Below are 25635 nucleotides of genomic sequence, written 5' to 3'. Positions count from 1 at the left end.
TGGAGATTTGCAATTTGTGCAAAGAATAATCAGTGACTCTTCTGTTTTTTAAGGAGGGCTTGTTCCCTTCCTGAAGACTGTTGTTTGTCACAAGGTGTTCGTGTTAAAGGCTCACACACATACTTGACAATAGCATTTGTATTTTTAACCAGTACCATAACACCTGTACAAGAGGGTCTATGATTTTCCAACAGACTGTAAAAGGCAAGATTCCCAATATGCCTGGATTTTTTAAAAAAGAAGAGGTACCAAATCACTTGGTTGCACAGTCATTAAGGAATAATAGACTGAATGGGATCAAATTATTAATAAAAAATCACAGATTCATATACATATCTCCCAGTATTTGTTTATTTATTTATAGTTATATTTTTCCTTAATCAGATTGGGTTCTCCTTTTCAAGAGTTCTGGCTGTGTAACAGAGGGAGAATAATTTGTGAGCAGTCAACTAAAGCTGTCATCATTTTGTATGAACAAGTTTTCACACAGTTGGAAAAGCATTATTTTAAGAAATACTCAAAAATTTCATAATCAGAAACCTTTCAAATATGCATGAAAGGGCAACAGAGGGCAAGAAAAGAGATATTAACATGTCTTAGGGAGGCAAGTGTAGTGGGAATCTTCTTTTCCCTACCGGATATTTTTAGCACAGTTCATGTAGTTAGTATAAGAAAATAATAGAGCCATTGCAAAGAAGCAGAATAATGATGCTTCCCTTACCCAGGTGAAATAATTATACCCTGGTGAAATAATTAGGTAAGACTGGATTTACTGACATTCAGGGTTAAAGGATAGTTTCATCTAGAGAGATTGTAAGTTCTTATGGAACACATAGCTGTACAGAAAATTTCAGATAAGGTAGAAGCCAGCTGTTAGAAGGTCTAGCTATATCCATTTAGACTTCATCCTAAAATAGTCCCAGTCATACTATTACAAACACAGGTGAGAAAACTCTGCTATTGGTAACAATAAATAAGAATTTGAAAGATTCTTTTTCAAATAAATTCTTCCATATTTTCACTGTCACAATAGTCTTTAGGAGTAACATATGTCCTGTGCTAAGGAATTTCTTCTAGTGAAAAAAGTTGGAAAATCCTTTGTCCTTTTTCCACTGTAGTCTCTGTATTCCTAGTTCTGATATGTGACAATATAATGCATTTCTCTAGAGTAACATTAACACAATTAAAATTAGGTTAGCATGTAAGGATTATTGTTGCTATACTAAGTATAGGGACATGTTTGCTTTCAGTTTTAAAGAGTACCAAAGGTTTCCCATCTGGTGTCAATAGAAGGACAAACAGAACCTCCAGCTGTGGTCTCCCTGTATGTCTTTTTGAGGCAATTCCCACAGAGCACTACAGTTTTACTCATCACAAAAAGCTTTCTACAGAACTTGAGGTAATTAAGTCTTCTACTAATAGCTGTATGCTTCACTTTACCCTAATAATACATTGGGGGGCAGCCCTCAGACACTGAAATATGTACTTGTTTTTGCTATTACTCTGGGTAGTCTTATATGTAAGCAAAGATAAACAGTTTTAGGTATAGAATGACAATAAATAAAATAAAAATTAATTTGTTGAGGTAATGCTTCAGGGAAAGGAAGGCCAAGCTGCATATGAAGAAACTAGCTCTCTTGATCCATTCCTTGCTAAAAATGTATTTTACATGCATATGTACATATACATTTGTGTGTGCGCACTTTTGTGTATATTCACACACTGAAAATGAAAAGTATTTTAAATAATTAGTTTCAATTAATCTAACTATAACAGGAGAAATTACAATGTCTCATGATAACTACTACTCTACTAATTGATGAACTTAGGTTTTGGTTGAATTTACAGCACTGAATATATCAATATGCTGAGGAAGAGTCTTTTAATACACCTGATCTCACAAAACAATTTAAATATTTTTTTTATATTTCCATATGAAAAAATAACGCTTCATTATTACAGTGGAAGTACTATCAGTCAGAAAGATTAGTTTAAAAACTTAACTTTGATATTTTCTGAGTTTTGGAGCATTTGTCAACAAGACCTGAATTTCTGTTGATGCAGTTTTTTGTGGGTTTTTTTGACGCAGAATTTCTACTCATTATTTGCTTCTCCATGTTTTGCTATGTCATTATTTATACCATCTGTTGTGTGTGATCTGCAGGGAACCAGCAAGTTAGGCAACTTTTTTTTGCTGATGAATAGCAGAGATGATTCACTAAATAGGTTAAGCTACAGGAGTTAAGAAACAGGATATTTTAGATACATTTAGTATTTGAAGTGTATTTTCATTATGACACTCAAATAGCATAAAATACAATGAGCAGTCTTTAGATTTTATTGATAATAGCAAATAAGAAAACATAGATCATGAATATGTCGGATAAGACCATAAACATACCTAGTTTGGGGGTCAAATTAAAACATGCATTCAAAATGCATGTAGACTTTGACTTATACTATCAGAAGTATGATTAGTGTTGAAACACCTCAACAGCCAAGATTAGTTGTATTTACTAAGGGTTTGCACTGATTACTGTCACTGATTTTTAAATGAACATAATAATAGATCATGACCAAATCCAAACCATACAATTCAAGCTCGATGGTACTGATATTTTTCATAAGCTCCACTCGTTATTGGAAACAGTAGACATTTTGGTATACTTATAAGGTGTAGATACATCGATATATTTATTGTTAGAGGAGGAAGAACACCACTGTAGATTGCAACAGGGATTATAATGTGAAAACAATTTAAAGAGCTTCCCAGCACATTAAGAGCAGGCTTATAAGTAATTTATGTAAATAAATTGATTAGGTAACATTCAGAGTTGGTGTAAATTTAATGTTGAGGCACTCAAGTAAAGCCCATTTATAAGAGGAATGGACTTTTAATGGAGTGAGATAAGCAAGATCAGCCTCTTGGCTGAAATGAAAATATATTTATTTCACCATGGAACTCCTGAATTTTACTGATGCTTGATTATATAGACAGCTGATCTAAATGCTTGTCTATCCTCTGCTCAGCCACCTAGTCTGTGTCTAATTGCACTTGTGATGGATATCAAAAATTCTCAGGAATTTATAAACTCCAAACATGATTTAATTAACAGGTGGCCAGGAATCATAAAGTTCTATTTTAAGCATTCTGACAGGTGAAATCATGTCAAATAAAAGAAGCCGCTCTAAGAAAATGAGTATTTTACAATGTATCATAGTTTACTACCATGATTAAAAATTGGGTCTGACTCCTCATCATACATGATCCTGGAACAATTGTTCAAGACAGTGAGTGTTTCCAAATCTAGAAACTATGCAATGACTCAACGGCATTCCTCAGCCTTTCAGCAATATATTAAAAGAGGGGAATTGATTGTATTTCTTTAGTTATGTATAACTGCTTAATGGCAAGTCATTACACACAAAAATTAAGTATATTAATGACAATGATTTTTGAGTGCTCATTAACACTAGAAAGTTAACCTGAATCGAAGCAGACTATTAATCTTAAGAGCTATTTTTAAACAATGCTACCTGTGACTCTGCCTATTCCAGAAACCAATGTCACATTAGAAGGACATGAAACCACTTTCAGCTATTTTTGAATAAATCCACCAGTAAACAAGCCCTTTTAGCCTATCTTCTACTTTGACAGATTGTCTAAGAAACAAATTTGGTCAATAAAAACAAAATGTTCTTTTTAAAAGTTAAAAAAAGTCACAGCTGACAAACACAATGTAACTTCTAAACAACTCCTTAGTTTCATGTGCTGTCTCTCTCCTCCTCCCACAGATCCAGCTTGCAAGATGCTGACCAATAATGAGATACACCGCACATCCATCACACCCACTGTCTCAGGGGGAGGTGAGAGCACACAGGCTCTCTGGCAAGACTGTGTTCAAACTATTGGATATAAAGCTCAGAGGAAGGTAAGGATATATGTGATGGGAATTTATCATTCCTAATACAGCTCCTGGCCTCTACCCTGATGCAAGTAGGATGAAGAAGTGCTAAAACAGGGAACACCAAACACACCCGGGTACAGGCTGATCCTTGGAAGAGCAGTGAAACAGACAGTAGTTTCATGGCAATATGTTACAACTCTTACACAGCAGCCTGTGAGAAAGATTGAAAATTGTTGGAAGGAGTCTTCTGCTGTTGCTCCCAGAGGAGCCAGTCTTTATGGTGCCAATGGTCTGCTTCACTACCACGTGTTTTAGACATCCTAACTCTCATGGTGCCCATCAACGTTAAATTTACACCAACTCTGAATGTTACCCAATCAATTTATTTATATCAGTTATTTTCTATAAGCCTAGTCTTAATGTACTGGGAGGCTCCTTTAATTGTTCTCATTTCCTATTTCCTTCAATCTACTATTCTGTGGTTGTACATTTTTCCCATCCAATATAAAATATATCATGATATCCACACCTTATGAATACATCAAAATTTCTGCCATTTCCAATAGCGAGTAGATTGCACGTTCTAAAACCCAGATGAAAAATTAAAAGGGAAAAGGTAATAAATATTGTAAAGAACATGAAAGAAAAAAAAAAAAGGATCATGATTGCAATTAGTGTACAATAAGAATTTACTCCACGTTTTCCATTTATTTTAACTGTTTATATAAGAGTCTTTGTAGCTTAGCACAAAGGACACAAGAGTAGCAGAGGGAAAGTGGCATTATATGAGCTACCTTCTTTAAATTCAGAAGATTGGTTATCATATAAACATATTTATAAAAGAAGTATGGTCAAGACTACTGAGCTTCAATAGAAAAGTGAGATACTCAGATTATTCAGCTTCAATGGCCTAAGAAACTTCTAAGTATAGGTCTAAGGAAAACATTGTCATTGGCCTCATTTAGCTTAGGAGAGAGCCGGAACTAAGATGTCATTGCCTTAATCAAGCCAAACAAACTAAAAAAAAAGGTGATTATTGTAGGCAGAATTAAAACAAACAAAAAACAAACAAACAAACAAATACAACAAAAAACCCAAACCTGAGTAATTCTTATTTTAAATTATTTTGACTGAGTATTTTTATTTTAAATTAAAATATAGTAGAAACTAAAAAATTTGGGAGCTTTAATCCACCTAAGTTTCTGTTTCCTTGATTGACACGATTTAGTTGTAAACACAAAAAGTAGTTTTACAATGTCTACCATTAAGACAAGTATATGTATTGAATTTTAATAGAAAAAGGTTGCTGCTGACTCAGGTTTTATTTCATGTACTTAAACTTAGCCCTGTGATATTTTGCAACTAGAAACATTGCAGTCATGCCAAAGCACAGAGGAACCAGAAAATGCAACCCATTAAAAAACCAACAACCTGAAATCAACTCATTAAGTAACTGGCAAAGTGAAATGGCAAAGTAAACAAACCACATCAATGGTGAAAATGCACAGAAAAATTAAATATTAAATTGGCTTATACTTAAGTCATCTGAGGTATATAAGCAACACAGATAAGGGTTTTTTAAGAATATATTACTTTAATTTTTCCCTTGAATGATAAATTTACAATGAAAATGACACGTCCACCATAATTTTGAAATACAATGTAGTTACCACCACTTTCCTGCAAATGCCTTTCCGTTATATTTGCTTCTGGCAGAGGAGTAAATTTGACAGAAATAAATTCTTATGCACATCCACTCTTAAAAGATTAATAGCAAAATTAAAAATTTAAAATTAAATAGATGAAGATAAAAAATTTATAAAATAAACATTCTTCTTGGATGTCCTCAAACAGGGTTTTCCACAGCATATTGTCTAGTACACCTGTCTTAAAAAAAATCCCAAAACCACAACCAAACTAAAAAAATAAACTTAAAAAACTGAAGAAACAATATCTACTTATTGCAAATGAGGAAAAAGGATAAAATTGACATTGGCCTGATATTTTAACTCTCGTTGACTGGGATAATAATTTTCCCAATGTTCCGTTTCAATGTCAGTCCACCCCATTTGTGCTGGGAAGAGCAGATACAGTGAATTATATGTATGGTGCCTGTGCCAACTTCTGGAGTATTTGTTGATCCTCTGAGTCCCCTCTCCTGCTCTCCTGAGGCCCTTCACCTCAAGGCTGTCAAAGATGCTCGTGTCTGCTCCTCCGATACTTGCCACGGACAGCTCAAGTGGAGATGGTTTTGTTTCATTTGGAAGAGGACGAATTTGCTCTGCCATCTCTCTGTGCTCCCACAATGTGTACTCAAATATTAGTGGACAAATATATCAAATAAAATATCAGAAAAAAGCACCCAAAATATGGTAATGTAAAGAAAGGATATATTTTAGGGTATATGGTCAGAGAAGATATTCAAAGCCTCCACTGTTGCTTCTAGAAATGTCAGGACAATTCAGAAATGTCAGTTCCTTTACCAGTTTCCAGATTGTAATTGAAGGATCATGTAGCTCTCTTGCTCTTTCTCTCTCTTTCTCTCTCTCTAAATAGGTCTATAAAGATCAGCTGGAAAGTGCAGACAGAATTGTTCACTGGTTAGCTTTACTTTGAGCTACAGGGTATATATGTGCTTTGTTTTGTCTTATTGATCAATCTAGCTTACATTTTTAGCACACACAAACAAAAACCAGGAAAAAGAAAAAGTTGATGAAAAACACGAACAACACAAATAAGGTTCCAATCGTGCAAATTTTGCTTCACTGGATAAAGCACTTCTTGACACAGTAATGTCCAGAATCCCCCTCCCCCAGAAAAATACAGGACTGAGACTGAAGCCATTCTTTTTTTTTTTTTTCTTTTTTTTTTTTTCTTTTCTTTTTTTTTTTTTTTTCTTTTTTTCCTTAAGGCTATACAACACAAAGAAATAAAGCATGGAAAGAACACCTTATTGGGCTGAACACTCCATTCGTCGGGCTCTGGAGTGAGCCTTTGACAAAGCAATTCTGTGGTCCGAGTTATTTGCTTCATTGGGACAACAACAAGAGAAAGAAAAAGAGGAAAAAATGAAAGAGAGGAAATAATAAAAAGAATAAGAAAGTCAATGATCCCAACAATAAAATCCAAAATTGACTTTACAATCACAGGTACAAATTGCTCAGGTCGATAATTTCATTTCTCCTAAAGATCACTGTCGTCTAAAACTAATTAGAGGCGCAGGTTCCAAGGAATTGTCAATATTCAAAGCAAATGTTGGAGTTTAGAAGGTTATCATTCTTCTACTGTGACAGTCTGACGGGGTGACTGAAAATATTGTCATGTGCTGCCAAGTTCAGGGTGTCATTAACAATTGAATCCTTGCTCCGGCTCATGGATCTGTCTCCTATTTGGCCTTCTTTTATAGTGGAAAGACTAAGAAGCCGGAAAAGGTTGAATATTTCCACCCTCCCATGAGGTTACCCCTCTCCAGTTTGAGATGCACTTTGTCTTCTCTTTCCATGAGGAGCAAGACCCCATTGCTGGCTGCTTCTCTGGTGACGTCCTGATCTCCTGCAAAAGCTGAAATCACTGGGTAGCCGTTTTGCATTAAACTTACCTAAAAAGTGCAAAGAGATAGAATCTGAGTTTTCTCAAAGCTCTCAATGATTTTTTTTCCCCTGTGCACATCACTAAACTTTTGTACAGGTTAGAATCGAGGTTGAATTAAGCTAAGGAAATATGCAATGTGTGATTTCTGTCATTTATACTGACCCCTTTAAAAACAACCCACAGTCTCATTCTTCAACTCCTGATTTAATTTTTTTTAATATGAGTCTAGAAATGAGCATTTGAAGAAAAAAAATAAAAAAAAAGATAAAGAAAATGAAAGGAAAGAAAAGGAAAGGAAAAGAAAGAGAGCATCTTCTTTAAATTAGAACCCACCTGGATGGTTTGTCTGTTATAGACCTTGACCACGTGGAAACTGAAACTATATATCCCTTTTCTTGGTGCTACAAATATACTGGAAGTAAGATCAAAATGGTTGCCAATATTAACTAATACCTGGAATGTAAACAAATAGAACGAAGAAAAAGAGAGAGAGAAAGAGAGAAATCAGAGAAATCACAGAAATCAGAGAAATCAGACTCCACCTTAGAAAAGCACCAGCAAAAATCTGACATGAGCTCGATGACCAACATAAAGCATAGGCAAAATGGTATTTGCAGCACAATTAAAAGTGCATGGCAGGGGAATGGAGTCAAGTTACAGAGGCATTTAAAAGGCATCAGAATTAATAAAGCAATTTAGTTACGCGAAAATGATCTCAAAAGCCTGTTAGATGAAGTGTGAATGTCCACACTGAGCTGTCAATAAAGCAAAAGTGGCAGAAGGAGGAGGGGGAGGAGTGTGAAATGGAGGGAAGGAGGGAGGGGAAAAAAGGTAGGCAAAAATACCCAAAGTCATTAGCTCACAACGAAAATGTATGCTTTTTAAACAATACTACAGAAATCAGATCTGGCCTCGAATTTAATAGTGTGTAGAACTAAAACTGCAGTGCAGAGAGGGGCAAAGGAGGAAAGCGGATGCTCAGCAACAGCAACATCTGCCAGCTCTGTGTCCCTCTGGGGAGCTGAGCCGCCTGGCCCACACGCTCCTCCAGCGGCTGGGGTGGGCCTCTTCCTCCTTCCCGGCAATAACCTTTTAATTTTTTTCCATATATTTCGGTGAGGTTGTTTTTAAATTAAAAAAAAAAAAAAAAAAAAAAAAAAAAAAAAAAAAAAATAAAAAAAGAATAGAGCACTCGGGCAGATGCACAAAGAAGGGCGGCCGCACCCTCCGATCCCGCCGATCCAATGGGGACTTGGCCCTGGCTCACCCACTGGAGCCTTGTCCGGGCTCTTGTGATGAGGAGCAGGATTTGGCTCAAAGGGCACGGGAGGAGGGGGAGAAGGCCCCGCGGGTGGGTGGCGATGCCCATGGCCGGTGCCTGAGGCGGCTCCTCCGCCGGGCCCCCCCCGGGCACGCCCGTCACGGTCAGTCTGAGCCCTAAAACTCCGCTTTAATGAAGGAATACCCAACAGGAGAAACCAAAGATACCATCGCCTCCGATCCCCGAAATCTCAAGCCCTTCCTCTCAAACAGCCAAAGTTAAAAAAAATAATAAAAAAAAAGGAACAAAAAAAAATTTTTTGTGGGAGCACTGAGAAAACGCCTTAAAACACCTAGGAACTGCACATTGCCGGGTAAAACATCTAAAATATGTTATATATTTAGCAAGTTGGGGGGTTGGGGTTTTTTTTGTGTTGTTGTTTTGTTGTTGTTTTTTTGGTTTTTTTTTTTGTTTTTTTTTTTTCTCTGCTGATCTGATTTTATAAGACTTTTATGCTACGAATAGCTGTGCAAACTCATTAGGAGGGACAGGTAGACAGATAAATGACAACCAAACAGGTGAAAAAAAAAAAAAAAAACAACAACAAAAAAACAAAGAAATAACCCAAAAAAGCAACAAACAAACAAGCCCAGAGAAAACAGTCTGGTGTGCTAATTTTAGCTGACTCTGCAATACAATTTCAGGAGTCAGAAGCGGTAGGAAAAAAAGAAATTTCAGTGGAAAAAAATAAAGTGGATGGCCGGGGTTTGCTCTCCGGGAGGCGGGAGATGCGATGAGGCAGGGGCAGGACAAGAACTCAGGGCTTTTCCCCGCTCTGCCCGACGTGTGCCGTGCGGGCCAACATTCCCTACTGCCCGCCGGGGACACCGTTTGCCTCGCCTGGTAAGGCGGGAAACACCCTCTTCTTTCCTCATCCCTCCCTCCCTCTGAGAGATGCTGTGACATTGCCAAATGCGCTCCCAACAGCCGGATCCGGCGATTCCTCATCGGTAAATCTCTCTCCTCGAAGGAGGGATGCGCACACTTCCCCCGGGTCGCTCCTGGCTGGTGGAGGCAATCCCTGGCTGGAAGCGCCACCGCCCGAGTCCGAGGCACAGACTGTCCTGTTAAAGCTCCTCCGCACCAGAGATCGCGGCCGGGCAGGAACCCAGAGTGTTCACCCCGGTGTGCCACCCTGGGAAAGACCCGCAGCTACCTAAAAGAACTTTCCAAAGTCGTTCTGGGGAGTTGAGGCGCGAAGTTGCTATCGAGCGGGGGGTGGGATGGAAGGATGGAGCGGGAGCAGCAGGAGAACAGGCGGGCGGCCGGGGGGAGGCGGGGGCCGGGGGCAGGGGGAGCGGAGGCGAGGCAGGCGGCGGCTGACCTGGTCGAAGTAGATGGTCATGGTGCGGTTGCTCATCTCGGAGGGCTCGTGGTTGGTGCTGCGGGTGGCCGAGAAGGCCACCTTGGCGCTGCCCGAGCGCACCGAGATCCCCAGGGAGGAGGTGATGGCGCCGTCGGCCGAGGGGCTGGAGTCGCAGACCACCAGGCACTTCCCCTCCAGGACGATGGGCTCCGTGTCGTTCTGCGCCCGCACCGGGCACCCGGCGGGCAGCAGCAGCAGCAGCAGCGGCAGCGCCGCCGCCAGGCAGCAGGAGCAGCCGCCCGCCGGCCCCGGCAGCGCCCCCCGCCGCCGCCGCCCCATGCCCCGCGCCGCTCCGCCGCCGCTCCCGATGGATCGCTGCCGACGTGCGGGCGCCCCTCGGGCGGGGAGGCGGAGGGGGCTGCGCTCCTGCTGCCGCCGCGGCGCCCTGCGGCCAGCGCTCGGCGGGACGGCGGCTGGGCAGACCCTCCTGGTCCTCCTCCGCCTCCTCCTCCTCTGCGCGGGGCGAAGGAGCCTCCTCAGAGGGCGGGCGGCGCGCAGCAGCCTGCCGAGGGGAAAGGCGCGGTGAGGCGCGGCAGCGGGAGGGAGGGCGGGAGGGAAGGAGCCGGCACCGCGCCGCCAGCCGGGCTGCCCCTCCCCGCCCCGGCGCCCCGGCCAGTACAACAGGTCCGGGAGACACCTGCCTTCCTGGTGTTCCCTCTTTCCCAGCAGCCCGGGGTCCCTCAGCCCTTGTACTCCGAGGGGTGAGGAGGGGGCAGCGGGGCAGATTGCATCCCCAAACCCCGGCGGAGCATCCTGAGGGCGCCTCGGGCGGTCCCTTTCCCTCCCCACAACCGATGGGGTCTCCCAAACCCAGCTCCACTTCTTCCCACAGCCCCGCTATTCACTACATCTGCTAGCCTGGTTTGTATCCGTCTCCTAACGCCCCAGACACCACGGAAGGAGATTTTATTCTTGTTCTAAGTATCGCGCCCTCCCTCCCCTCGATGGGGCTGCTCCGGCTGTCTGTGGAGTTCTCGGGCTGCCGGGGCTCCCCGGACCCCGCTCTCCCGCCCGGCGCTGCCCCGGCCGGGCTCCGGGAGCCGCCGCCGCCCTTCTCCCCGCCCGGGCACCGATCTGTGCTTCCCGACCTCCTGTGTCCCGGGCCAGGCTACCGCCGCTGCTGCTGCCCACCCCGGCGACTCCCGAAACTCGCCCGAAGGAAGCAGCTGGCTCAGGTACATCCCGGCTCCCAGCCCGGCACGCACACCTACGGCAGGAGCCAAAGCCTCGCCCGGCTTCTCCCTCGGAAGTTGCATCTCAGTTTTTCCCGTTCACCAGAACACCCGCAGATCTCGCTCCAGAAGGAGAGCGCCCTTACACTTCCCCAGCGGCATTTCCACCGCTGCCCTAACCCCGCTCCTTATCCTTGCTATCATTTAAAATGATATTTTCCAAAAAAGAGCAGCCGGCGGGGAGGAGAACGGCCTTTTTACCTGGGAGGTCCATGACGGGAGCGGAGGGCTGGCTGGATAGCTCGTCCGTGAACTTGTATAGCTTAGAGAAAATGAGCCGAGCTTGCGCTGGCAGAAAGAAAAGGAAACAGGAGTCGCCTCTTTCTCTCCCGCCCATTGCCAATAATCATCCCCCTCCCGCCAGCCGCCACCACCACCAGCCCACTGCCTCCTCCTCCCTCTTCTCTGGCACACGCACACGCACACACACACACACACGCACAGGCACAGGCACAGGCACAGGCACAGGCAGGGATTCGGACACCGGGAGCGAGGGCGATGCCGCACCCGGTCCCTGCCCCGGCCCGGCTCCCCCGGGGCGCCCCGGACCCGCGCCCCGGCACGTGGCGAGCGGCAGCGACAAACGAGCCGCGATGTTCCCGCTGGGACGGCCTCTCCGGGGTCACCGCAGGCAGGGAAGAGCCGTGCCCCCCCCCCCTCCCCCCCCATTATTTCTACTTGAACCCGTCGTGCCAAGACGCCCCTGTTCCAACACGTCGCGTTGGCGCTCACCGGGTGAACTGGGCAGCATCACCCGCTGGGAGCTGTTTGGAATTCACACACTTTAATTGTGACAGCAATAATCACTGAAAAGGACACGCTGTTCGGGGCACTCGGGGCCGTCAGGCTGCGCCCCGCAGGGCCCCATTCCCACCTCGGCGCCCGAGTTCGGCGGCGGCTCCCCCTTTATTAAAATATTTCTTCCCCGGGGCCTCCTGGCCCCTTCCCAGACCCGCTCCCTGACCTACTTCAGAACTGGGACTTGCTCCCGACCCGAACCCGTTCCCAAGCCCGCTACCGTCCCAGGGCTTGCTCTCAGCCCTACTCCTTGTCCCTCTCCCGGTCTCGCTCCCTTTCCGGATCCCACTCTTTGTCCCAATCCAGGTCCCGCTCCCGCTCCCGCTCCTGGCGCGGCTCCGCTCCAAGCGCGGTGGCGGGGCGCCCCCTGGCGGTGTCGCGGGCGGCGGGGACGGGGGGAGCGGGGAGGGTCCCACCCGGGCGGCGGAGGCAGCGGGGGAGGAAGGGACATTCCCAAAGGGCAGAACGCCCGGCCCAGGGGCTGAGTGGCCGCCCCGTGTCGCTGCCTGCAGGGCCTGGGTGGCCCCTGCCCTGCGGAGCGGCGGCGATGGTGTCTGCCACAGCCGAGGGTACCGTCAGGTGTTCCCGGCTGTGAATGTTTCACGCTCCTCAGCCCGTGGGGCTGCTGCTGAGAGGTTATCAGCAATGCGAGAGAGGGCAAGGCAGAGCCCCGGCAATGCGGTTCTGAGAAGCACCGTTGCATTTTGATGCATTTGTCTCGGTTGCAAACTGGGTTTCTCACCGCATATGGCGTTTTCCTAGAGATCCTGAAACTTTGACTTCAGCACCTGAAAGGAACTTATCAGAAAACTGTGTATACGTCTAAGAGGTAGCTCCTAATATAGAGAAAAAATGCAGGTGTATGCCAACAGTAAAATTACAATCTCTTCTATGAATGAGCACTCTTCTCTTTCAATCTTCTGCTTTAAGCAGGAGCATGGAACCCCTGAGGGTGTCTGCCTGGTGATTTGCACCGAGAAATTAATCATGCCCTGAAATTACAGCTAAGCAGTGTGCAGGGAATTCCTAACCTATAGCTCCTTATTTCAAATGAGAAATTTATGCTAAGCCTGAAATACTCATGTTTAATGGTCTTTTTTGTCTGAGTTCAAGCAGGGAGGGATGAGAATAGAAAGCTGGAAAGTGTAGTGCATTAAAATTATCAGAAATCAGAGCAGGAATAAGTCTATGGCTGTAGGGCAGCGCCTATTCTGCAAGACAGAGAAAAGGAACACAGAAATTCCTTCAGAAGATATCGACACTCAATCCTACCTGTGTCTGGCACACTAGAGAGCTGTTAATATTTCTCTTTAGATCATACTGCTCATTGATTATGACAGTGTTGTATGAATGAGGAATGAAAGCAGAGCCAAAGGATTTGTACTTTGTTCTATAGGACTTAGAACATAAGGCCCAGTGCTGAGGGAATGATGGCATGCTATCAGTTCTGCCTGCAACTTTCAAGGAAGATAAGCATAAGAACTAAAGGGAACTGAAAAGCCATTAAATCCAATGTGCACACACAGGAAAAAAAAAAAAAAAAAAGAGATTAAATCTTGCCTATTTTAGTACAAGAAATGGATCCTACATATAGAGAAACTCTTCTTAGATAGGTAACTAACAAAAGACCTGTAAGTAAAAATAATTGTAGTATGAATAGAGGGAGGAGGAATAACAATAGAATATTTACTTCTAATAAAAGATTGAATTATATGACATTTACAGTGTTTATTAGAAAACAGTTCTGTGTGTAACTTTTAATTAAATATTGTCCTTAATGGAGTAAAACTGCAGCCTTCATGGAACTATGCAGCTAGTGGATTTACTTGAGCATCTTTCTTTTTTTGTGTGTGTGAGTTGAAAGGCTGAAAATACAGAATATGCAATTATCAATGTCAGAAAATGCACCTCAGTTGTGAAGTGACTTCAGAAAGCATAACTTCTAAAGTAAATTAACAGGTAAATTATTGATAAAGTTCTCATTCTTGAGTTCAAAAACTTTGTTGTAGTTGGAAAAGAAGGATGTGTAATCAAGTTCATGTCATTTTTCATCACTTAGCCAAGAATACGAACATTTCTACCAGGGATGTGTTGAACTTGATGATGTGGAAGTTACACAAGAAATAAAACAGTTTATTTCTTTGGAACCATTCCTAAGTTAGCCCTCACCTTGAACTCATTTAATCCAACAACTTCAAGGGGAAAAGCTTTTTGTCTTATCTAGTCAATCTAACTATCAACAGAAAGGTATTTTGATCAGTAGTTCCAAGTGTTTCCCATACATTATTTACAATAATGCCAAACAAAATAGGACACTACTTTCCAAAAGAAAATGCTGTATGTCTTTTCTTGAAATTATTTCACAGATATTTGCCTGCATTATATCCATGTTACAAATACAAAAACAGAAAAAGAAGCAATGTTCATTTAATGTGAAACATTCTTTTATCTACCTGTAATATTAGAACAAGTTTGTAGCAGGGACACAAAAACACTTCCATGATAAGCAGAGGTGATGATTTCTGAGTCCTCATTTATTAAATAGATTAAAATGGTTAAACTGTATCTTCATGGATTACTTGGCCTTTAAAAAAACAATTTTACTGTAAATTGTAACAAATGGGATTCAACAAATCTGATTATTTTTTCTTACAACCACCCCTTTGAAATATAATCTGATGGTAGATAAAGTGCAGTCTTCTGTTCCTACCCAGTGGTGCCCTCTGTATTAACCACAAGTTGTCAGTAAACCAGCTGAGGAATATCCACCCTCTGTGAGAGTAATCCTTGTGCTAAATTCAGCCATCAGCATGACTAAAGGAATGTTTTGTAAATTCAAATCAGTGTTTAATTCTCTATTCCATCGGGACTCCAAGGCTTATTACCCTATAGCTGTCAGCTATGGCCGGGAATGTATAACTCTCTGTTGATAACATGCACAGCATTCTCAAGTATAGGCAATATCGAGAAAAAAATACATAATGAATTAGAATTCATTCACAAAGATACTTAAACTTCATTTCTAGTCCCTGAGTCTTAGAGTCTCACACATCAACTAAGGCATTTAGACTTTTTCCCTGTATAAGAAAATTCACCGTAAGTTTTTATCAGGTGACAATTCTCAAGTGCAAAGGTTTTCCCTTCATTGGAAGGTGAGGAAAATGGAGAATGGATGGAGAAATTTACCCATTCTCATAAAGAACATCATGTCTTATAGAATTTCAGGAATATCTTCATTAGATTTTACACATTGAAATAAGTAAGTGTAATTTCTCAAGAACATTTGGTTCATATAAAAATATCAAAACAACCTTAACATCATGTTCTGACTCTGTCATCAGCCTCTCTGACCAACACATTTTTAAGTCATTCAGATTTGCTTGGGAAAATTTTGAGACAAAGATGTCATATCATCAAACAAAAAGTGGTGCAAATACTACTTTTCCCCCCTAAATATATACCAATTATAAATGTTCAGACAATGTGCATCAGTCACCAATGTGTTCTGCAGGTTCAACACTTGTGCTCAGTTTTCAAGGTTTGGTGCATCCTCAGAACAAGCATTTTACAGTGATGTGGAGCATCTCTGCTATTCTCTGGTTTCCTTTTTTACAAAGTTTTTAAGTAGATAAATGATGACAGCAACCCAGTGTTCCTTCCAAAGACTGCATATTTTTTGTCTAAAAAAGAAAAAGCATTTGTGAAAAATATTTACCACAACAACAGCCAGACACTGGGCTTGACAAGCACAAATAATTATTTTTTTCTTTTATATGTAGCATTGAACATTGCTTGTATGTCTAGGTTTTGGGCATTTTTCACTCATACAAACTCACAACCTGACCTTATAAATGAACCCCCCATCTTTTAAAAATGTAGCTCCTAGCTAACAGAAGTAAAGACCTTATTTATTCTCTTTCACTTGCAAAAATGTATGTGGCCATCCAATATTGCCTCTCTGAGCCTCTTAACTGAGTTCAGAGACTGAAGAGTTTACATGAAATTTATAATGAAAACATTGCTATAAACATAGCACGATCACAAGTTTCATTACAGGAGATCCCTTAGGGCTCATAGCCAGTATATATAAACTTCAAAGAAGTTAATAGATATCTATATATGTACATCTATCTATCTATCTATCTATCTATCTATCTATCTATCTATCTAATGATCTATCTTATAGTATTTTACAGATATTACATAACATGTTTTATATATATATATATATATATATAAAAGATACTATAGGGGTATATATTAGGTGCATGGCAGATATTATGTGTTAATAACGTGTGACAGTTGGGAAGAACTTGCAGTCTTAAACTATATTTTTGTATTGATTTTCTTGCTGCAGGTGAGATGTTGCTATGCAATGTCACACAAATGTGAAATGCAAGAGATGCAGACTATTTATTTTCAGAAGAGAAAATCTTGAAACAGGACTTTGAAATACAACAAAGAAATGCCACAGCCTTCAACTGCTGTACTTAGTTCATTGCTTCACTTGTTCATTCAGTTAGATTTCAAAGAAGTCCTTCCAGTTCTAATTGGAAAACAAAGTTATACTGAATCACATGTTTTTAATGATTCATGATAATTTGTATTAGCAGAGAAGACTTTGGCATTTCTGAAAACAATCCAAAGAAATAAAAATACATGGCATAGATGGAAGATCACATTATTAATGATTTTATTTAGAGTTTAGCATTTCAAAATGCAAATCAGGTTTGAAAGCAATACTATAGAAGACAGTCTCATTAATGAGACATACATCTCATTAATGACACACATGGAAGGAAATCTATAACTCTATCATTAATGTATTTTTTTAAAAAAAATTGCATAAAGAGTCATCCTTTTATTTTGTCAAAGCAACTGCTCTGCAGACAGGCTCATTCATTGCTCCAAGTTTTACACTCAGTGTAGGAATACAAAAAAAAGCTACTTGCTATAGAAATCTTAGCCACTGTAAAGAGCTGTGACCATCCTGATAGGGAGCAAAATCAGTTGAGTTCAGTACTTTTAAGATTATTTTTTCCTCTGAAATACATATATCTGTGTTGCAACCAAGAGACTCTGGCTTTAGAGAATTGGAACAGATGTATTTGGTCACTTTTATATGCTAATTCAAACTCAGCACATGGCTGCTGAGAACTCTGATGACATTTGAGAGACCCAAAAGATTTGAGTCTCAGTTTCTCTCCCTGAAATTAATGAGGAAAATTTCTGGTTGTTGTTTCCACTCTCATGTATTTCTTTCAGCTTTTATTTGTTTGGGGTTTTTTTTTCACTTTTCCTTCATAAGAAAATTTGCGCCAATAATTAGACTATTGCAGAGATTTTTTGTCATACATTTTTTTGTGGATCTGTCTGTAGAACTCCCATTATTTGAAATGGGAAAGACTGGAGTTCCTCATCCAAAGAACAATTACAATCTGATCCCAACCTACAAAAATGATATTTCATCTAAGGTGTAGAGAAAATCCAAAGTAGTCCATGGCTGTTGAAATGTTGTCTAGGATGCAGGAAGATTTACATCCATCTAAGGAGGTCACATTCTTGATCTGAGTTCCAGACACCTCACTTCAGTCTCAGCTCTCTGCTGCTGAAGATTTCAGCTCTACCACTTACGAAAAAAAATTCACACTGCTTTAGCTTTCTCAGGTCTGTGGAGACTTCTGTTCTTGCTTCATTTGAAACAGTCCTGAATAGCAATCTTTATATCCTTTGGAAGTGCTGATAAACTTGTAGCCAGTGCAGATCCAGTCACTGTGCATCTGTAGGGCATTAGGTTCTTTTCCAAAATCTAAGGCTTTTACCAAAAAGAAGGTTTTAGCTTCTATAACCGAAGCAATAGCCTCACAAACCAGGGCAATGCATGCAGTGGCAGCTCTTCACTACCTTTAAAATTTGCATTATGAGGTATGACCAACCCCATTCATCTCAATGGCTGCTAAATTGAGTGTCCCTGAAAACATGTCACTTCTTCTGCCAGTCCTCACCAAAGCAGGTAGGAAACGAGGTGAAACATTATCTGTTGAACATTTGAATAGTATTTATCTCTCCTTACAATCAGGAGCTCAAAGCCAGAATCCAGTTAATGCCTAAATTCTTACAGGAATAGAGAAGGGAAGGCACTGAGGCAAAGCTGACATAGTCAATATCAAAGGTTTTGAGAGCCAAGCCCATGAGTCTGGGCTGTAAGGTATGGAAAAGAGTACCTGGATAGTTGTCAATTTTACTTTTGACAGCTTCATTGGAAGAAGAATTGAAAATTAATTTTCTATGCTGAACTGAACCTTGGGCATATATTACTGTTTAGACGATCCCTGTTCTCCTAGGAAGTATTGCAACAGGTGAGAGATGTTTATGGAAAGCTGTTGCACTATTTTGAAGGACCTTTATATATGATTGTACCATACCTCTGGGAAACCACGTGCACCTCTGATCACATCACTTGATATAGCCAGAATTCTCAGGGTAGAAGACACAGGTAATCTTTCACTGTAAACCCTCATATAGCCTGATCCACACCTGTCCCAAACACTGAACACCCAACATGCTCTATTGCATGCGACTGCATAGAAAAATAGTGGTGCCTGAAGGCACAGACGAAGAGATGACAGAGAGGCAGTCATTCCCATCACCTTGTATTCTTCCTTCCAGGGAAAACTTTAAACATTCAGTATAGAAACAAAATGTACTAAATTTCAGACATTTGCATTAGGGACTTTGAGGCAGACATAGCATTTCCAATTCTAATACTGGGGCCTTCACAAGGGATTTCACATCTGAAGCTTTTTCATTGCATTGGACTGCATGACACCAAATCCAATTTAAAATAAATGATGAGCCAGAGCTCTGATACACCTTTGCCAAATACAGGAATAATATGTGTTGTAAAAATAAAATCAAATTCACATTGCAAATGATTCCTTTGCATAGCTGTTTATATATACATATATATATACACATACATATACATATATACATACATACATATACATATATATACATACATATACACTATATATGTATTAGAGAAATTAATGTGCAGAGAGCCTGAACTGAAAGTCTCAGGCCTACAAAGACTAAGCTTGTATTTTACTTGAGGCTCGTGAGTAGTCCCACTGTGCTTTGCTCTTTATGTACATAAACCTTTGTAGGCCTGGAGCCACAGCACAGGAGGCAAAAAATACCAAAAGCATTTCATAGCATTTCTTTTCATGACTTTGTGCTTGTGATGCTTTCAAATCAGTATCATTATTACTTTATTGTGTTTTGTCATTGTGGTGACACAAAGGATTTTAGTGCAGCTCTGTGGAGGCTGTTGTGCCACAGACACACGTTTCAGTGTCAGTTCTGTTCTGGTAAAAGGCAGAAACAGATTCTGGAGGTGGGATTTGCAACGGCCACAAAGCATCTGGCATCTCTCTAACTGTCCCTTCTCAAGACCAAGGAAAATTCCTTGATATCTTTTACAGCTCTGATTAAACAGTGTATGTGCCAATAACAGATGTTTTTAAGCTACTTATCTTTTTAAGCTGTGGTGTTTTATCTGTGTAGATCTTTCCACCAAAAGGGGATAGGGGCAATGAATGTAAGCTGAAAAAGGACAGGTTTATGTTAGACATAAGGAAGAAATTCGTTACTGTGGGGATGATGAGGCACTGGAACAGGCTGTCCAGAGAAGCTGTGGATGCCTCATCCCTGTGAGTGTTCGAGGCCAGGTTGGGCAGGGCTCTGAGAACACTGGGATAGTGAAAGCTGTCCCTGTCTATAGCAGGGTGGGTCTGGAATTAGGTGGTCATTAAAGTCCTTTCCAGTCCAAGCCATTCTGGGATCCTGTGATTCTGTGATAACAATGGGCAGGGTTTCTCATGCAAGAGAACTGATAACAACGTATCTATCTAAGGGAGTGTCTCTCTATGCAGTGTGTGTAATACAAAATAGATTCTTTTTTTTCTCTCGTTGCCTTTATTTTTTTCTGTTTTCTAAGGTCTTTATGACAGTTTGTAGTTTACAATATTTAGGACTTAACATTAAATTTAAAGCTACACAAGCACTATCTCCAGGCCAGTTTTAAACCCATGCTTACATTAAAATCTGCTTCACACACACATAGTCTAGTTACCAGTATTTAAGGACTTGACTGCACACTGCTGGTTAGGCCTGGAGTCTGAGCAAAGTCAGTTGGCTGTGCTGGGCACTGGAAGATGGTACTGCCAAACTGGTGAGCCACAGATGGGAGTCAGGGATTCCACCTCTTAAGATCAGTCTTGATGTTGCAATGTGCATTTTGGGTTTTCTAAAGTTCTGTACGGTTTTTGTTATTAAGCTCCTGTAATGGTTCATTCCTAATCCCATCCCTTTCCTTAATCACTGTCGTTATCCCACATAATAGGCCTGGCTCTCCCCATTATATGTCTCTTCAGTACCTTGTCCCAGTGTATTGTATCCCTATTGTATCTTATCTATAGACACACCTCGGTATTTGATGGCCCTGGCTAAGCCAGATGCTCAGCCAAAGTTTCAGGTATCTCCACACCCCTTTTGCCCCAAAATGGCAATGTCAATCCCCCCTAAATCACTCCCCTCCCCCATTTCCATCAGTAACTCCCTTGTACTTAAGGGGAGGTAAGAGAAAAAATACTCACACTCTCACGCTCTGACACCCTGAATAAACACCTTCTTAAGTAACACCCAGTGTGAGCTGCTCCTTTATTCCAAGCAAAGTCACGTCTCTGTCTGAAATCTGGACCCAAAGGAACTCATTTATATCTGAAGAGCAGAGCTAGCCAGAGAGACAAGCTCGGAAGGACCATATCTTGAGAAAACAACTTAAGAACTTAACAAACTATGAGCCCCAAAATCAATATGTAAGTGATTGATTCAGCTTAAACTGTCCGAAAGCAAGCTGAAACATCAGCATAAATGAAGTTAATGTATGTCTATCAATCTTTTTAAGGAAATAATTCTTGATCTGGCAGAAATTATGAACTCAGTCGAATAATCACAATCCAGTTGATGGCTTTGTGCTTAGTGTAAGAGCAAACAGTAAATGCTATAAATAACATGTTATTATAATATCACTGTATTTCCCAGTGATATTTGGGCTGAAGAATAATTCCTTTACTTCCCCCCCATTATTTTCTTCCCAACACATGGGCTAGAATTATATGGAAATTCATGCAAATGAATATTGATTTTCAAATATGAAAATATTGAGTCCATTTTTGCACTGTTTCCTCTTGAAACACAATTGCTGCCAGTCATATCTTCTCTCCAAATACTTCATTCTGACAGTTTGCATCATCCTGCTTTTGTAGATTTTCCCCAGCTATAATCAGGTGAATTACCTTGGAATGCCATAAATGTTCTTTAATAGTATGCCACAACTTCTCATAGGGAACAAAAAAAGCAAGGTAAATTTTCTTGTTGTGCTCCCATTTTATAAAAGTAAGCAGAGAAATATGCAGTGGAATTTCAATTCAACCAGAAGGCTAAACAAAAACTTTCTGACTCATGATGGCACCTTCAATCAATATTTTCCTAAGCAATCAACATAAAATGTAAACTGGTTAACTGCATTGTCCATATGCAAGAAGCAGGCTTCCTGAAGAGGAGCAATAGGCTGGTATAAAAAGCCATGCAAAGATGAAAAGATTATGGCCTAAGTTCTAATTCAGTTAATCAGTTCATCACATGCTGAACATTGAGCAACTTAGTAGACTGAAGAAAGCTAAAAAGCTGATTGAGTGGAGTTGGGCTGCTCACGCTTGACATAAAACCCTCTTTGATATATTTTGGAGCTCCTTGGGATCCTTGGGCCCTAGCTTATAATCATCCATCCATCCATCCATCCATCCATCCATCCATCCATCCATCCTTTCATCCATCCCTATAGCTGGCATCACTACAACCCTTAAACTGTGAGGGCTGAATTGTCACACTCTACAACTGACCCCCTATGAAATAGACCTCCCTTCCTATGTGTGCTCACACACACTATTCTTGAGTAAAAGTAGGATGTCCTCTAATCTCTTTTCACTGCTCATCCTACAAATATAACAAGAATACTGGGAAAAATCATGTTGCAGAGTTAGTCTTGGGGTTTGGAGAAGCAGAATATTTGTATATAATTTTGTAGTTCATGCAGAGTTTCTGGGGGTGCACTAGGTTTCAGCATTTTTATGTTTTTCATAGTAAAAAAAAAAAGCTGTTCAATACAATGGGAAATTAAAAATACCTGTAAAAAACCTGGAAGATTTATTGAATTTCATTTTCATTGATTCATCTGTTTTACCCTTAAAATTTTACTGTTTCTCATGCCATTTATAATGCATTATTTATATAAGCAATGTGGATGGAGTATTGCTACTTCTGTCTTAAAAGCAGCCTGTGACAAAGGATAAAATTCATCTTCATGGTTCCCTGAGTATGGATACAGCTAATGGTCCATACAGCCAATAGATTAGACTCTCTTTTGGGAGATCCATGCACCTATGCAGAAAAAAAGTCATCAGGCAGATAATTCTGACAGGTTTGCAACTGCTGGAAATTTCATTACAAACTCCAGTGGTGTATTATACAGGCTTAACTACCTTGGCAGTGAGATAAAATTCCATAGCAGGATACTGATATTTGAGTTTTAAGATACTGAAGATCAAGTTCTGTGCAGAAAACCACATTAGGCTTTTTAAACAAATTATTGCAGGTGATAATATTTACCTTCAGATCCTCTACAAGGCAAAATTTATTTCAAATTTTTGAGTACCTTTCAAGTGGATGGAACATGAAAATCTCACTCTTTCAGATTTTTAAGTACTTTAGAATCCAGAATAGACTGAATGTTGAAGGGAAGAGGCTGTGTTGAAGAAAAAAAAAAAAGCCAACAAACAGAAAAACACAGCAAATATGTTTGGGTCATGCAGAAGTCTAGAAATAGAGTCTTCTGAAAGCTGGTTATGCACTGAATCATCACTCCTTCAGTAGTTCACATTTTTTTGTTTTGTCAAAAAGAATGTTGACTCATAAGTGTACAGACAATTTATACAAATGTTAAACACACCTTTTTATACAATCATTTGAAATTTTCACTTGGAATGAAACAGAATTTCAGATATTTTTAGAGCTTTTTAGACCATTAAAATAAGATTTCCAAAGACGACATGTCAATAAGCCTTTTCTAGATCAAAACCTACTACATTATCTTTCTTTCAGAAAATTTGTCAAATTTACTGAAGGCTGAAGCATATTTCACTCCATTTAAGCCAGTTTAGTTGTGGATTGCACAAAGTTTTACTGAATTTTTGCGCAAAATTTTACTGAAATCTCTAGTCCTCCTTTGGAGCTGGCCAGTATCACATACATGATGAAAAAACCCCTGGAAAAATTAATTGAATAATTCATACCTAAATCCAAGCCCAGCTCAGAGTAGTAAAGACATCCCTCACTATAATTGTAACGTTTTAAAAAATGAAACACTCCAGTGGTTTGGAATGGAAGCATCTTTTCTTTCTCATCCTTAGAAACTTCACCCAATTGCCTCACATTTTTACATATGTAATAATTAATTTTAAGAGTCGTGATGAGTGTCTAAAAAATTAAAGCTAATGAAAGTGCAAGCTCGAATTTCTAATATGCAAATCTCACATTGGTCCACCGTGGTTCTCTTTAGGATTTCTTTTACAAGTGACTAGTTACAAGTAACACAGAGTTTTTCTTGCTTCAGAGCACATAATCTAAGTATTGTCATTCTCCTAAGGCCTAATGGATGTTTCAGAGAAATGGATGACTGGATATTTCAATAGACTAATCATGGAGTTTCAACCAATTCGGAGGATTATTGTCATCTTGGGATTTGGACTAGATGACTACAAAGGTCCCTTCCAACCCAAACCATTCTGTGATTCTATGATCTTCAAACCCAGAGCTGCCTCATGTACAAAGGAATCATTATCACTTCTTGGTCTCCACTTAGATTCTCTTAGGTAGCTTTCAGGCTGAAGTCAGCCATCTTAAAATAGCTTTCTCCATCTCTTTCCAGTGTAAAGAGGGTATCTTTTTCCTCTGCAGAACTCATTTTCCTAAAAACACATTTCAGATGAAGCAGAAAAATATGGTCCCTTTTTCAGAGGAAATGTTTACAATAGAGGACTATTCCATAGTATTAACTACTCAAATGCATTTCTGCAGGTAAAATGAGTTAAAGATAAAAGAATTTTTTCCCCTAAAGTTAGATACTTTACATGAATAACCACATTGCAGAGAACTGCCTTTTTCTGTATATTCTATAATATAATTTTATATGTGCATACACAGTAAGTAGCTGGAATATCTGGGGTTCTCAAAAACCAAAAGTGAGAAAAGAGAAAGCAAAATGAACAATTATGATGACGACTTACTGCAATTTAGGACAAAAGTGATATTGTGGAAACTAAATAAGATACAGATAAAAAAGTATTTAGTTACAGATATATGCAGAGTTTTGCAGTACTTAATACTGTGGATTGGGTGTGTATTAGGTTTAGGTTTGCCTATACTTCTTGCATAGGTATGAGAGGATGGTAGCCATGCAAAAATGAATGTATCTGCTGTTGAAAATTCTGTCAGCTTTTGTAAGGAGAATAGAAAGGTAATGCAATTTTAAATAAGGTAGGGAAAATACATTTTTTTTTCCAAATTCTAGGTCAGGTGTGTTTGCCTGCATTGTATTTATGCTTTTTCTTTTTAAAAGATACATTCTCTCCTCCATGTATGCTGGCCTTTGTATCAAGAGATGCTGCCTTCTGAACAAAAAAGAGCTGATAACCCTGAATTAAGAGGTGATTTAAATGCTTGTGAAAGTACCAGTTGACAGCCTAAGAGCTGGAAAGATCATTCTTCTGAATATGATTCTACTAAGATTTAAGTATCAGCAACATTTCCTGCAAATATCTTAAAGTGAAGTCATTAGCCTGACTTGAAGAGGTACCAACTCCAGGAGTAAACCAGATTACTAAAATCTGAATTTTAACACACTGGTCCCAAACAAATGAGGAACTAGGTCACTGAAGTTAATCAGGTTAAACAATGGAGATGGAGATGGAAATAAAGTACTTAAATGTGCTTATTTTAACCTTGCTATATGAAGGATCAGAGTACTTGTATTGAAGTGGATTGAGTTGTGGTGTTTCTTTTAATGAATAAATAACAACTGGATTTACAGGAATAACATTTTTTTTATTTGAAGCAAATAGAGCAAAAGTAAAATTCAAAAGTATAAATGAGCTACACATTCTCATATTGATCAGCTTCTTATCTGAAATCAATATCAGTGATAAACACTATCATTTGTACTACAAGAACATAATAAAAATCTCTTATTAAAATCCCGAATTTCTGTTTAGGTTATGTGCTTAAGCTTCTCAAAAC

The 25635-nt window shown here is 40.2% G+C and overlaps 1 protein-coding gene across 1 annotated transcript; it reads right to left on the bottom strand.

The window, feature by feature from the left end:
- Window positions 1-5394: 5394 nt before the first annotated feature.
- CBLN2 (cerebellin 2 precursor) lies at window positions 5395-10483 on the bottom strand. The gene is made up of 3 exons (XM_083873658.1): window positions 10145-10483; window positions 7833-7952; window positions 5395-7506 (listed from the first exon to the last, which is right to left on the bottom strand). Exons 1-3 carry the CDS (start codon window positions 10463-10465, stop codon window positions 7309-7311), a joined length of 639 nt encoding a protein of 212 aa, XP_083729784.1. The 5' UTR covers window positions 10466-10483; the 3' UTR covers window positions 5395-7308.
- Between the last annotated feature and the right edge of the window lie 15152 nt (window positions 10484-25635).

The sequence above is a fragment of the Zosterops lateralis genome (genome assembly GCF_965231275.1).
Source record: "Zosterops lateralis genome assembly, chromosome: 1".
Classification (NCBI taxonomy): domain Eukaryota; kingdom Metazoa; phylum Chordata; class Aves; order Passeriformes; family Zosteropidae; genus Zosterops; species Zosterops lateralis.
This window is presented reverse-complemented; position numbering and strand designations above follow the sequence as displayed.